Source organism: Coregonus clupeaformis, chromosome 31 (genome assembly GCF_020615455.1).
Source record: "Coregonus clupeaformis isolate EN_2021a chromosome 31, ASM2061545v1, whole genome shotgun sequence".
Lineage (NCBI taxonomy): Eukaryota > Metazoa > Chordata > Actinopteri > Salmoniformes > Salmonidae > Coregonus > Coregonus clupeaformis.
In genome coordinates, this window is record NC_059222.1 from 30,119,646 (window position 1) to 30,135,033 (window position 15,388).

The 15,388-nt window shown below is 42.5% G+C and overlaps 1 protein-coding gene across 2 annotated transcripts in view; it reads right to left on the bottom strand.

The window, feature by feature from the left end:
- The window catches only part of LOC121547440 (ras-associating and dilute domain-containing protein-like), a 49,372-nt gene extending 43,731 nt beyond the window's left edge, over nt 1-5,641 (bottom strand). For both annotated transcript variants that reach the window (XM_041858728.2, XM_041858727.2), the window contains exon 1: nt 4,862-5,641. In XM_041858728.2, the coding sequence (XP_041714662.2) occupies nt 4,862-5,001 (140 nt within the window). In that variant the 5' untranslated portion in view covers nt 5,002-5,641. The remainder of the gene's footprint in view (nt 1-4,861) is intronic.
- Nucleotides 5,642-15,388: the final 9,747 nt, after the last annotated feature.

The window sequence follows — 15,388 nt, forward strand, 5'->3', positions numbered from 1 at the left end:
GATTGGTAAAAAAATTTAAACGTATATTTTTCCATATATAGACTGTGTTTTAATAAAATCAACTATATATGCATTGAGTTGGTCTGATGCTTTAAGCGCACTGTTTGATGAAATAAGACAAAAATGATTCAAGCGGGAGCCAGAGATCAAGACCAGAAGAAAAAAAATAACCTGAACCAACCATCCTCCTCCCGCTCCTACCTGGCTTTCGCAGATTCTGCCATTACTCTCCTGAAGTTGGCGGTAGTAGGCTACACGAGGAGTCGGCAACCTTTCTCATGTGGAATGCCAATTTATCTTACAATTTCTACCAGTTATGGTTTTCATATGGACATTTCCATGGTACAGTTTCATTTAATTTATAATAACGTCTTCGTATCTCAAAATCATTGTCATGTGGTTAATCAAAATTCTATCCAAATGAAAATGAAAATGATACACCTAAAAAGTAACTTCTATTGCCATTGCCAACTATGTAAAAATAGCCTATAAAGCCAACCACTAACAACATTGCAGCATGCAGGTATAACATATCCTGATAAAAATAAATATCCTATAAATCACATTGAGTAAGCATGGCCTGTGTGCAATGAACTTGAAACATTGTATCAACTATTAACTGGCCCGAAGCTCACACTAGCAAACTTTCAACATTGTATAAAATATTCTGGGCCCTAAGAGTTTCCTGCGCCAGTGAGCTCGGGACAGACACAGCTGTAGGCTATTTTTGAAAGGGACAAGAAGTAATCAGGTAGGCTTATTCTATGACGTTTCCACTGGATCAGAGCATGACATTTTTCCCTTTCATGCTGAGTGGTTATTGAAAGTGAGAGAGCTGGAAATGATTACATTGGGAAACTATTGTCCTTATCAATGGATGTAAAAGCAGACTTTGTTTGCTTGCTGTTTGAGATGAAGAAAACATTACTTAGAGAAGCTCCAGAGCTCATTAGTGGTGGTGCGTTAAGCCAATCAGAAATACTATCAGATCCCAAAATGGGCACATTTATATGCCTACATTTGTGCGCAGGTCAGGTAACCAATAGGCCTACTTCTATGCAAACAAAAGACAATGACTAAATTGACAAAGCTCGTAATTGGAATGAAATAAACCAAAACTTGTTTCTCAAAAATGTAGCATAGATTGTGAGCTCTGGAAACAACCGGTGGCGTGTATTCATGGAGAAAAAAAAAATCCCCAAGAAAAACCTATAAAATAATGTATCTTTCGTCTCTCTGTGTTTCATACATTTCCTTTCATTCGCAAGAGGCTGAATGTATCTCACCGGAGAAAGCATCAGAGCGAGCGAAACAGCGCCCCTCTGTCTCTCTATGTGTAGGCCATCTATCTGATGCTGTCTGGTCCAAACAAGTATGACATTATTGCCGCCCGTAGCATTGAATGCATTTGGCTTCCCTTGATAAAAAAAGTATGAAATAATAGCCAATCAGCGTTGAGCTCAACTTTGAATGGTCCTGGCGCACTAAAAAAAAGGGTCAAGGGAAGCCAGCTTGCATTTGGCGTCACTCCTTTCAAATCACATTGAGAGCATACGTCATTAACAGAAATAACTTGAATTGTTGCATCTCGTTGTGTTGTTGTCCTCCGTTGGCTAGCTAGCTAAAATTGTTCCTTTCCTAAATTAACCATGGATGGAGATAGGGATTTGGACTTGTGGTTTTACTTAATTCTCCATACTGGCCAATGATTATAACGGCGATTCTGATCCAACCATTAATTCATACATTGTTGTGCCCCTGGCCTGAGAGGATGGAAGTTCAATATGTAGCTAGATGTAGAAGGCTAATGTTAACTAGCTAACGTTGCCCACGAATGGAAGTTAGGCTAGCGAGCAAGCATTTTAGCCAGGTAGCCTAGGACAAAATAAAATAAAAGTGTGTACTGTATGACAGAGTGATAGACCGTTTCGTCAACATGAAAGAAAGGAGCATGGCATTGGCATTTCTCTACAAGTAGGGTGAGTCAACATGTTTTTTCTACTTGAACGACCGCGCACACACACAGAAATCAGAACCATGGACAGCCACATCATATTTAGCTTACGTTGATTGGACTAAATTGTTTTTGGTATCTTTTAGTTGTCACTGTATTAGACTAAGCATAGGTGATTTGATGATGTTGAAATGTTGAAGTTGAAATGGTAATGGAATAGTTGAGGCAGCTCCTGTTTTCTTTGCGACTTGCGGTAACTCTCTGTGGTTCTAAATCAATAGTTGTTTAGTGGTCTGAAAATGTTGGAAACATTAACTTGCTTGACCATGCTGTAGGTCATGTAACTGTCTGTTACATGCAATATGCTTTGTGGACTTCACCGGACAGAGGTTGCTATCCAGTTTTGTGATGAAACAAAGGTGTGGTTGAATTTATTCTGCCACTGTGTCTTCTTATTGTCTCAGCCTTTAGACCTATCTATAGTTGAAGTCGGAAGTTTACATACACCTTAGCCAAATACATTTAAACTCAGTTTTTCACAATTCCTGACATTTAATCCTAGTAAAAAAAGTCCCTGTCTTAGGTCAGTTAGGATCACCACTTTATTTTAAGAATGTGAAATGTCAGAATAATAGTAGAGAGAATGATTTATTTCAGCTTTTATTTATTTCATCACATTCCCAGTGGGTCAGAAGTTTACATACACTCAATTAGTATTTGGTAGCATTTCCTTTAAATTGTTTAACTTGGGTCAAACGTTTCGGGTAGCCTTCCAAAAGCTTCCCACAATAAGTTAGGTGAATTTTGGCCAATTCCTCCTGACAGAGCTGGTGTAACTGAGTCAGGTTTGTAGGCCTCCTTGCTCGCACACGCTTTTTCAGTTCTGCCCACACATTTTCAGGTCAGGGCTTTGTGATGGCCACTCCAATACCTTGACTTTGTTGTCCTTAAGCCATTTTGCCACAACTTTGGAAGTATGCTTGGGGTCATTGTCCATTTGGAAGACCCATTTGCGACCAAGCTTTAACTTCCTGACTGATGTCTTGAGAAGTTGCTTCAATATATCTACATAATTTTCCTTCCTCATGATGCCATCTATTTTGTGGAGTGCACCAGTCCCTCCTGCACCAAATTACCCCCACAGCATGATGCTGCCACCCCCGTGCTTCATGGTTGGGATGGTGTTCTTCGGCTTGCAAGCACCCCCCTTTTTCCTCCAAACATAACGATGGTCATTATGGCCAAACAGTTCTATTTTTGTTTCATCAGACCAGAGGACATTTCTCCAAAAGGTATGATCTTTGTCCCCATGTGTTGTTGTAAACCGTAGTCTGACTTTTTTATGGCGGTTTTGGAGCAGTGGCTTCTTCCTTGATGAGCGGCCTTTCAGGTCATGTTGATATAGATACTTTTATACCGGTTTCCTCCAGCATCTTTACAAGGTCCTTTGCTGTTGTTCTGGGATTGATATGCACTTTTCGCACCAAAGTACATTAATCTCTAGGAGACAGAACGCGTCTCCTTCCTGAGCGGTATGATGGCTGCGTGGTCCCATGGTGTTTATACTTCCGTACTATTGTTTGTACAGATGAACATGGTACCTTCAGACTTATGGAGGTCTACAATTATTTTTCTGAGGTCTTGGCTGATTTATTTTGATTTTCCCATGATGTCAAGCAAAGAGGCACTGAGTTTGAAGGTAGGCCTTGAAATACATGCACAGGTACACCTCCAATTGACTCAAATTATGTCAATTATCCTATCAGAAGCTTCTAAAGCCATGACATCATTTTCTGGAATTTTCCAAGCTGTTTAAAGGCACAGTCAACTTAGTGTATGTAAACTTCTGACCCACTGGAATTGTGATACAGTGAATTATAAGTGAAATAATCTGTCTGTAAACAATTGTTGGAAAAATTACTTGTGTCATGCACAAAGTAGATGTCCTTACCGACTTGCCAAAACTATAGTTTGTTAACAAGAAATTTGTGGAGTGGTTGAAAAACGACTTTTAATGACCTAAGTGTATGTAAACTTCTGACTTCAACTGTATCTACAACACAAAATCCATGTGTACTGTACGTGTGTGTATTGTGCATATGTTATTGTTTGTTTCTATCCATGTGTCTGTGCCTATATTTGTGTTGCTTCACAGTCCCCGCTGTTCCATAAGGTGTATTTGTATCTGTTATTTAAATCAAATTGTACTGCTTGCATGAGTTACTTGATGTGGAATAGAGTTCCATGTAGTCATGGTTCTATGTAGTACTGTGCGCCTCACATAGTCTGTTCTGGACTTGGGGACTGTGAAGAGACCTCTGGTGGCATGTCTTGTGGGGTATGCATGGGTGTCTGAGCTGTGTGCTAGTAGTTCAAACAGACAGCTCAGTGCATTAAACATGTCAATACCTCTCACAAATACAAGTAGTGATGAAGTCAATCTCTCCTCCACTTTGAGCCAGGAGAGATTGACATGCATTTTATTAATGTTAGCTCTCTGTGTACATCTAAGGGCCAGCCGTGCTGCCCTGTTCTGAGCCAATTGCAATTTTCCTAAGTCCCTCTTTGTGGCATCTGACCACATGACTGAACAGTAGTCCAGGTGTGACAAAACTAGGGCCTGTAGGACCTGCCTTGTTGATAGTGCTGTTAAGAAGGCAGAGCAGCGCTTTATTATGGACAGACTTCTCCCCATCTTAGCTACTGTTGTATCAATATGTTTTGACCATGATAGTTTACAATCCATGATAGTTTACAATCTGAGCAGTTTAGTCACCTCAACCTGCTCAATTTCCACATCATTCATTACAATATTTAGTTGAGGTTTAGTGAATGATTTGTCCCAAATACAATGCTTTTAGTTTTTGAAAAGCATTGTAGTACAGTAGGCCTACATGCATTACTTACTGTGAAGAGCCATCACTTTGTTTTCTCCCCAGCTTTATGAAGCGCCGTTTGGGTGAGCAGGCAGGTAAACCCACGGGATGGAGAGAGTTTGGCTTGGGAGGCAGAGGGCTCCGGTCCAAAGTCATCTTTGTGGAGTCCATTCCAAGCTCCCGATCAAGGCTCCAAGCGCGTTAAGCGAGTTGGTCTAAAAATAGTATTCTTATTCTTTAAAAAGAAATAAATAATATAACAAACACTTTTGAAATTAAACTTACATTTTCAGAGTTGAGGAATTGCTCTTGGTAGTTTTATTTGATTTTATTCAACAGCGCATACAGCTTCGAACTCGCAACATTCCGGAACTTGAAGTTCTGATGCAGCTGTTCCAGTCCCAGTTGTGCCGAGAAGTTGCCGAGAAATTATCGAGCCATTGCCAACACCCGTTTCAGGAGAACACTGAATGACTTGTAACACTAATCAGAAAGTGGAAAGTCAGAATTATCACAGACCAAAAAAAAAGGAACATCTGTATTTTACAGTTAAGTCATTTACGCATCTTACCGCGCACAAGAGCTGCTTCAAAAGTACGATTTCGCTATATCTCTGTAGCCATATTCAATTTAAGGTCTCAGTACCAAGAAAGGGACAGGCGGGAAAGCGACCTTGGCTGGTGCGCGCTGACAGAAGGAATATCAGAGTGCAACTGAATGGGAGCGCACGTGCCAAGTGGTAGTCAGCCCACCACTGCCAACCAAAGTTAAGTATCGTAGTAGTTCAATTATGCTCTTTTGTTCTCTTTACACGCTCCCCTACAGTCCTATAGGCTAACCATACTCAGAAAATGGGTTGAACTTGACAGTGAAATGTAATAGGTGTTCCCCCGTTCGTCATGGCACTTTGGGTACAGTGGAGTTTAAGCTACTCATCCCATTTGTTTTAATTTTTTGCGGTGAGAACTCCACCTGGTGGGCATCATGGATAGCCCCAGATCCAAATGCCTGCCTGCCTCTCTCTCTCTCATCAATTATCATGTAGTTTCTTATCTGTAGTGTCGTTTTGTTAGGTGAAATCAAACTGCATAGTAATTTAGATACACTTTAGTTGTTAATGTCTAAACCACTGGCAACAAAAGTGAGTACACCCCTAAGTGAAAATGTCCAAATTGGGCCCAATTAGCCATTTTCCCTCCCTGGTGTCATGTGACCCGTTAGTGTTACAAGGTCTCAGGTGTGAATGGGGAGCAGGGTGTACTCACTTTTGTGAGATACTGTACTTCCTCATGCTTGTTCTGGGCAATTCCACAGTAACAGAATGATGCAAACAAAAACCATTGATTGCAAAGTTTAAAAACCATACAACTCTATGCACAAGGACTACTTTTAACAATTTGCACAGAACATTTTACAAAAACACATTTACTCAAAGAACAGTGCAGATCTAAAGTTTGGTAACAGAATGATGGTAAAATCTCTGTTTTTTATGTGACCAAGTTTTCCAAAAACTCTTAAATATATACTCAAAATTAAGATTCAAAGATGCCTGCAGAAAGAATGTGGTGTCAGCTATGATATGACACCTTCAGCTTGAAAAAATATATTTTGGTTATTAAACTACAGTAGTTGAAGTGGAATATGTGTAGGAGGGCGGGAGAGAATGGGTGTGTGGAGGCATAGGGTATAGGTTGTATGTGAATGAAGGCGAATGGATAAGTAAATAGATGTATGGATGGGTGTAAATTTTTCTGAGAAGAAGGGAGGGGGGAAAGATGGGAGGTTGGGATAAACTTGTCCTGGGTGGGTAAGAGAGGGCAAGTATGTGAGGTGGTGATAAGCTTAGCTTGGCTTGGCTTGGCTTGGCTTGGGTGGGCAAGGGTGGGACAAGCTTGGCTTGGGTGGGCAAGGGTGGGACAAGCTTGGCTTGGGTGGGCAAGGGTGGGAGGGTGGGAGGGTGGGACAAGCTTGGCTTGGGTGGGCAAGGGTGAGTAAAGATGGGAGGTTGGGATAAGCTTGGCTTGGGTGGGGTAAAGGGGGGAGAACTAGGAGGGGGTGGTGGAGAGGGATGGATTTGGTTTGAGAGAGAGAGAGAAGGAAGGAAGGATTTAATTATACTACTGTTGAAGCCGGATGTGGAGGTCTTGGGCTGGCGTGGTTACACGTGGTCTGCGGTTGTGAGGCCGGTTGGACGTACTGCCAAATTCTCTAAAACGACCTTGGAGGTAGCTTATGGTAGAGAAATGAACATTCAATTATCTGGCAAGAGCTCTGGTGGACATTCCTACAGTCAGCATGCCAATTGCACGGTCCCTCAAAACTTGAGACATATGTGGCATTGTGTTGTGTGACAAAACTGCACATTTTAAAGTGGCCTTTTATTGTCCCCAGCACAAGGTGCACCTGTGTACTGATCATGCTGTTTAATCAGCTTATTGATATGCCACACCTGTCAAGTGGATGGATTATCTTGGCAAAGGATAAATGCTCAGTAACAGGTATGTAAACAAATTTGTGCACAACATTTGAGAGAAATAAGCTTTTTGTGCATATGGAACATTTCTGGGATTTTTATTTCAGTTTATGAAACATGGGACCAACACTTTACATGTTGCGTTTATATTTTTGTTCAGTGTATAAATATTGCATTATGTAGTATAGATTAACTGATGTTTTTTGGTTTTCTATTATGGTTATCATGGATATTTAAAATCATTATGGAGCCTTTCCTGGGCACACCCCTTCCCTTTACCTATTTAGGTTTTTGGCAGTATGGGTCTACTAGGCACTCAGGTATGGCAGTACCTTACAGTTTTTTTACTGCTACGCTAAGACGTGGAACTAAGATAACTGCTACTAGTCTATACCTGTAAGGTTCTGTATTTATTTTCATAGTCAACCTTGTGTTCTTGAACGTAGCCCTGTGTTTCATTTTTGTTAATTGATTTCACCTGTGTTAGTTACTCACCTGGTCTCATTAGCTCCTTATTTAGTTCAGTTCATTCTGTTTGTGCCTTGTGAGGTATTCTTTGTTTTGACCCTACTAAGCCTTTTTCTAGCTCGTTTGTGAGAACAGTTATAGCCTTCAGTCCTAGTTTTTGATTCTTCTGCCTGTTTGCCTACTTGTGTGTGACCATTGCCTGCCTGTGACCACGATTCCTGCCTTTTGCTAAGGCGAAATAAAAACCTGCCGCGCTCTGCGCGTCAATCTACACCTTTTCTCCCTGAGTATTCATTACAATACCTTTTGTTTACAGTTTAAATCTGATCGCTTTGATCATCGATGGAATATAGCCTATGAAATTACCTTTTGTTTGGAAAATAAATGTTTGTTTTTACACTATCAGAGCTTTGGATTCCCTGTTCTGTGGTTGCTTTGGAAGCGCGTGTGACTGCAGCATCACATACCTCTGGCCTCAAGGCAAGTTTGGAATTTGATTACGAATTGCCTTTACAACTACAATGTAATTTTATGTATTTTTCTGTGACTTGCAAACCAGCTGTAAAATGAGTAAGAGTTCTGGACAGTTTAGGAAGTAATGTTGAATCATTATAATTATTATTATTACTTGTTTGTCATTATAACTAAGATTCAATGGTGGTTATTGGTGAGAATGGAGAGGGACTTTATCCGGAAGATTGTGATGGGGTGACTGAGAGGGCATCAAAACACTTCTCAGAGGTGTGTGTTTGGGGCCTCCACTCATTCCATTTCAGTCTCTTGGTGGACCCACTCTCCCCAATGTATGTACAATGACATAATCCACAGGTTTTCTTTGGTACATTAGAAGAGGAGTTGGAGCTTAAAAGCTCTAAAAAGGCATTGAGCCTCAAGTGTTTTTTGTTAAAGGTCTGCTCAGCCCACATGCCCACACGCTCTATTTATGTAATGTATACAATAACTATGTATTTATACTATGATCCTCCCATTCTATGGAATGCCCACCGCCCTCATATGTCATGTCTGCTAAAATGTTTTATTTGGTTCTTCAATGATAGACGGAACAGAAGGTTAACTTTGATTCTATACAAGTAAAGGCCAACAAAGCCCAACATATCAGATGGAATGTGCACGCGCTCCATGATGGGCGGGCGGGCGGGCGGGCGGGGGGGGGAAGGGAAGCATATGGTTCTCGAACACTTAAAGAGATTGTCAGCAGATGTGGTTCTCTTGCAAGAGTTAGATTTTTTTTTAAAGGACACCTGCTCTTTCCATGACATACTGTAGATTGACCAGGTGAATCTAGGTGAAAGCTATGATCCCTTATTTATGTCACTTGTGAAAATCCACTTCAAACAGTGTAGATGAAGGGGATGAGCCAGGTTAAATAACGATTTTTAAGCCTTGAGACAATTGAAACATCGATTGTGTATGTGTGCCATTCAGAGGGTGAATGGGCAAGACAAAAGATTGAAGTGCCTTTGAACGGGGTATGGTAGTAGGTGCCAGGCGCACCGGTTTGTGTCAAGAACTGCACCGCTGCTGGGTTTTTCATGCTCAACAGTTTCCCGTGTGTATCAAGAAGGGTCCACCACCCAAAGGACAACCAGCCAACTTGACACAACTGTGGGAAGCTTTGGAGTCAACATGGGCCAGCATCCCTGCGCTTGCGACACCTTGTAGAGTCCATGCCCCGATGAGTTGAGGCTGTTCTGAGGGCAAAAGGGGATGCAACTCAATATCAGGAAGGTGCCCTTAGTGTACAAAACATTATGTGTGTATATATACACAACACAGGAAATCACGGTTTTGCACTGGGCCTTTGACTAGTCTTAGTCTAGGTCCATCGGGGGGATTTCTTTGTATATCCCACCAGGGGCAAATCTGGTGTTTCTAGAATTCAAGCTAAATTAGATCAAATTCAGACAGGAACAATTATTTTAGCAGGTGACCTAAATCATACATTGGATAAGATTGACAGACGTAGTAATAAAAAAGGCAAATTTAGGGAGCCTCCAGAGGCTGAAAAATGTCATCTCCACAAATAATTTACAGGACATTACTATTCCCAATTACAAAAGACTATTCCTTTTTTTCTCAAAGTAAGACAAGCTATTCAAGAATTGACTACACTTTGTAATGGCGCCGAAGGAGATGGCTGCTGTTTTACGGCACCCTAACCAATTGTACTATTATGTGTGTTTTCGCGTTATTTGTAATTTATTCTGTACATAATGTTTCTGCCACCGTCTTTTATGACCAAAAAGAGCTTCTGGATACCAGGACAGTGATTACTCACCTCGTATTGGACTAAGATTTTTTCTTCAACGAGTCGGACGCGAAGGATATTCTACAGACACCTGACAAGGCCCAAATCCCCGTCATTCGCATGAGAAAGAGACAGAGATATCGTGGACGTAGGTCGGGGTGCCTTGTAAGGATCTGACGGCGAGCGAGTACTCTGCCTCTACCATCAGTCCTATTAGCCAACGTACAATCATTGGAAAACAAAATAGACTACCTACGATCACGGATATCCTACCAACGGGACATTAAAAACTGTAATATCTTATGTTTCACCGAGTCTTGGCTGAACGACGACATGGATAACATACAGCTGGCGGGATACACGCTACATCGGCAGGATAGAACGGCTGATTCCGGTAAGACAAGGGGTGGCGGTCTGTGTATATTTGTAAACAACAGCTGGTGCATGAAATCTAATACTAAGGAAGTCTTGAGGTTTTGCTCGCCTGAGGTAGAGTATCTCACGATAAGCTGTAGACCACACTATTTACCAAGAGAGTTTATCTATATTTTTCGTAGCTGTCTATTTACCACCACAAACTGATGCTGGCACTAAGACTGCACTCAATGAGCTGTATAAGGCCATAAGCAAACAGGAAAACGCTCGTCCAGAGGCAGCGCTCCTAGTGGCCGGGGACTTTAATGCAGGGAAACTGATATCCGTCCTACCTAATATCTACCAGCATGTTAAATGTGCAACCAGAGGAAAAAAAACTCTAGACCACCTTTACTTCACACACAGAGATGCGTACAAAGCTCTCCCTCGCCCTCCATTTGACAAATCTGACCATAATTCTATCCTCCTGATTCCTGCTTATAAGAAAAAAACTAAAGCAGGAAGCACAAGTGACTCGGTTAATAAGGAAGTGGTCAGACGATGCAGACGCTAAGCTACAGGACTGTCTTGCTAGCACAGACTGGAATATGTTCCGGGATTCTTCCGATGGCATTGAGGAGTACACCACATCAGTCACTGGCTTCATCAATAAGTGCATCGATGACGTCGTCCCCACAGTGACCGTACGTACATACCCCAACCAGAAGCCATGGATTACAGGCAACATCCGCACTGAGCTAAAGGGTAGAGCTGCCGCTTTCAAGGAGCGGGACTCTAACCCGGACACTTATACAAAATCCCGCTATGCCCTCCAACGAACCATCAAACAGGCAAAAAGTCAATACAGGACAAAGATTGAATCGTACTACACCGGCTCCGACGCTCGTCGGATGTGGCAGGGCTTGCAAACTATTACAGACTACAAAGGGAAGCACAGCCGCGAGCTGCCCAGTGACTCTAGCCTACCAGACGAGCTAAATCACTTTTATGCTCGCTTCGAGGCAAGCAACACTGAAGCATGCATGAGAGCATCAGCTGTTCTGGATGACTATGTGATCATGCTCTCCGTAGCCGACGTGAGTAAGACTTTTAAGCAGGTCAACATTCACAATGCCGCAGGGCCAGACGGATTACCAGGATGCGTACTCCGAGCATGTGCTGACAAACTGGTAAGTGTCATCACTGACATTTTCAACATGTCCCTGACTGAGTCTGTAATACCAACATGTTTCAAGCAGACCACCATAGTCCCCGTGCCCAAGAACACTAAGATTAAATGACAACCGACCCGTAGCACTCACGTCTGTAGCCATGAAGTGCTTTGAAAGGCTGGTCATGGCTCACATCAACACCATTATCCCAGAAACCCTAGACCCACTCCAATTTGCATACAGATCCACAGATGATGCAATCTATATTGCACTCCACACTGCCCTTTCCCACCTGGACAAGAGGAACGCCTACGTGAGAATGCTATTCATTGACTACAGCTCAGCGTTCAACACCATAGTGCCCTCAAAGCTCATCACTAAACTAAGGACCCTGGGACTAAACCCCTCCCTCTGCAACTGGATCCTGGACTTCCTGACGGGCTGCCCCCAAGTGGTAAGGGTAGGCAACAACACATCTGCCACGCTGATCCTCAACACGGGGGCCCCTCAGGGGTGCGTGCTCAGTCTCCTCCTGCACTCCCTGTTCACCCATGACTGCATGGCCAGGCACGACTCCAACACCATCATTAAGTTTGCCAACAACACAACAGTGGTAGGCCTGATCACCGACAACGATGAGACAGCTTACAGGGAGGAGATCAGAGACCTGGCCATTTGGTGCCAGGATAGAAACCTCTCCCTCAACGTGATCAAGACAAAGGAGATGATTGTGGACTACAGGGAAAAAAAAGAGGACTGAGCACGCCCCCATTCTCATCGACGGGGGTGTAGTGGAACAGGTTGAGAGCTTCAAGTTCCTTGGTGTCCACATCACCAACAAACTATCATGGTCCAAACACACCAAGACAGTCATGTAGAGGGCACGACAAAGCCTATTCACCCTCAGGAGACTGAAAAGATTTGGCATGGATCCACAGATCCTCAAAAAGTTCTACAGCTGCACCATCGAGAGCATCCTGACTGGTTGCATCACTGCCTGGTATGGCAACTGCTCGGCCTCCGACCGCAAGGCACTACAAAGGATAGTGCGTACGGCACAATACATCACTGTGGCCAAGCTTCCTGCCATCCAGGACCTCCATACCAGGCGGTGTCAGAGGAAGGCCCTAAAAATTGCCAAAGACTCCAGCCACCCTAGTCATAGACCGTTCTCTCTGCTACCGCACGGCAAGCGGTACCTGAGCGCCAAGTCTAGGTCCAAAAGGCTTCTTAACAGCTTCTACCCCCAAGCCATAAGACTCCTGAACAGCTAATCATGGCTACCCGGACTATTTGCACTGCCCCCCCACCCCACACCCTCTTTTACGCTGCTGCAACTCTGTTTATTATCTATGCATAGTCACTTTAACTCTACCCACATGTACATAGTACCTCAATTGACTCTGTACCGGTACCCCCTGTATATAGCCTCCCTACTGTTATTTGATTTTACTGCTGCTCTTTAATTATTTTTTATTTTTATTTTTTACTTACAGTGAGGGAAAAAAGTATTTGATCCCCTGCTGATTTTGTACGTTTGGCCACTGACAAAGAAATGATCCGTCTATAATTTTAATGGTAGGTTTATTTGTACAGTGAGAGACAGAATAACAACAACAAAATCCAGAAAAACGCATGTCAAGAATGTTATAAATTGACTTGCATTTTAATGAGGGAAATAAGTATTTGACCCCCTCTCAATCAGAAAGATTTCTGGCTCCCAGGTGTCTTTTATACAGGTAACGAGCTGAGATTAGGAGCACACTCTTAAAGGGAGTGCTCCTAATCTCAGCTTGTTACCTGTATAAAAGACACCTGTCCACAGAAGCAATCAATCAATCAGATTCCAAACTCTCCACCATGGCCAAGACCAAAGAGCTCTCCAAGGATGTCAGGGACAAGATTGTAGACCTACACAAGGCTGGAATGGGCTACAATACCATTGCCAAGCAGCTTGGTGAGAAGGTGACAACAGTTGGTGCGATTATTCGCAAATGGAAGAAACACAAAATAACTATCAATCTCCCTCGGCCTGGGGCTCCATGCAAGATCTCACCTCGTGGCGTTGCAATGATCATGAGAACGGTGAGGAATCAGCCCAGAACTACACGGGAGGATCTTGTCAATGATCTCAAGGCAGCTGGGACCATAGTCACCAAGAAAACAATTGGTAACACACTACGCCGTGAAGGACTGAAATCCTGCAGCACCCGCAAGGTCCCCCTGCTCAAGAAAGCACATATACAGGCCCGTCTGAAGTTTGCCAATGAACATCTGAATGATTCAGAGGAGAACTGGGTGAAAGTGTTGTAGTCAGATGAGACCAAAATCGAGGTCTTTGGCATGAACTCAACTCGCCGTGTTTGGAGGCGGAGGAATGCTGCATATGACCCCAAGAACACCATCCCCACTGTCAAACATGGAGTTGGAAACATTATGCTTTGGGGGTGTTTTTCTGCTAAGGGGACAGGACAACTTCACCGCATCAAAGGGACGATGGACGGGGCCATGTACCGTCAAATCTTGGGTGAGAACCTCCTTCCCTCAGCCAGGGCATTGAAAATGGGTCGTGGATGGGTATTCAAGCATGACAATGACCCAAAACACACGGCCAAGGCAACAATGGAGTGGCTCAAGAAGAAGCACATTAAGGTCCTGGAGTGGCCTAGCCAGTCTCCAGACCTTAATCCCATAGAAAATCTGTGGAGGGAGCTGAAGGTTTGAGTTGCCAAATGTCAGCCTCGAAACCTTAATGACTTGGAGAAGATCTGCAAAGAGGAGTGGGACAAAATCCCTCCTGAGACGTGTGCAAACCTGGTGGCCAACTACAAGAAACGTCTGACCTCTGTGATTGCCAACAAGGGTTTTGCCACCAAGTACACAGTCATGTTTTGCAGAGGGGTCAAATACTTATTTCCCTCATTAAAATGCAAATCAATTTATAACATTTTTGACATGCGTTTTTCTGGATTTTGTTGTTGTTATTCTGTCTCTCACTGTTCAAATAAACCTACCATTAAAATTATAGACTGATCATGTCTTTGTCAGTGGGCAAACGTACAAAATCAGCAAGGGATCAAATACTTTTTTCCCTCACTGTATCAATTTTTTTTACTTAACACTTATTTTTCTTAACTGCATTGTTGATTAAGGGCTTGTAAGTAAGCATTTCACTAAGGTCTACACCTGCTGTATTCGGCAGCATGTGGCAAATAAAATTTGATTTGATTTCTTCCAAAAATGCACTCAACAATTTACTGGATAAAAAAAATTAATGATATAGTGATATTGGATCATTCTCCTGTATCATGCTTAATTACACAAACAGAAAATACACTTAGCGACAGCATTTGGAGAATGAACAAAGCGCATCTTCCGGACCCCGGAATGTATGAAATACGTGAACTATTTTTTTTTACCTTTACCAATAAAAGGCATAGACAGAGGACAGAGAAAAGCCGACCCCCGATATAATTTGGGATACCTTTAAGGCGTACATTAGGGGAATGATATACTCTGCAAAAGTTCAATCTGATTTAGAAATTAAAATTAAAGAAAAAAATCTTTACAAGGTAAAGAAGAAAATAAAATGTATGAACTTTTACTTTTGAAGAAAGCTAACAACTACAGGTTAAACTCAAATAAATCACTGTTTAATGGCAAATATCTTGCAGCTCTCACAAAACGAATGCACGCTAAACCAGTTATTATTTTTTAAGATAAAGATAGAAATGCGCTAATTAGAAACAACACGATTTAATGACAATTTTAAAAGCTTCTATGAAAATGTACACTACCAGTCAAAAGTTTGTACACACCTAC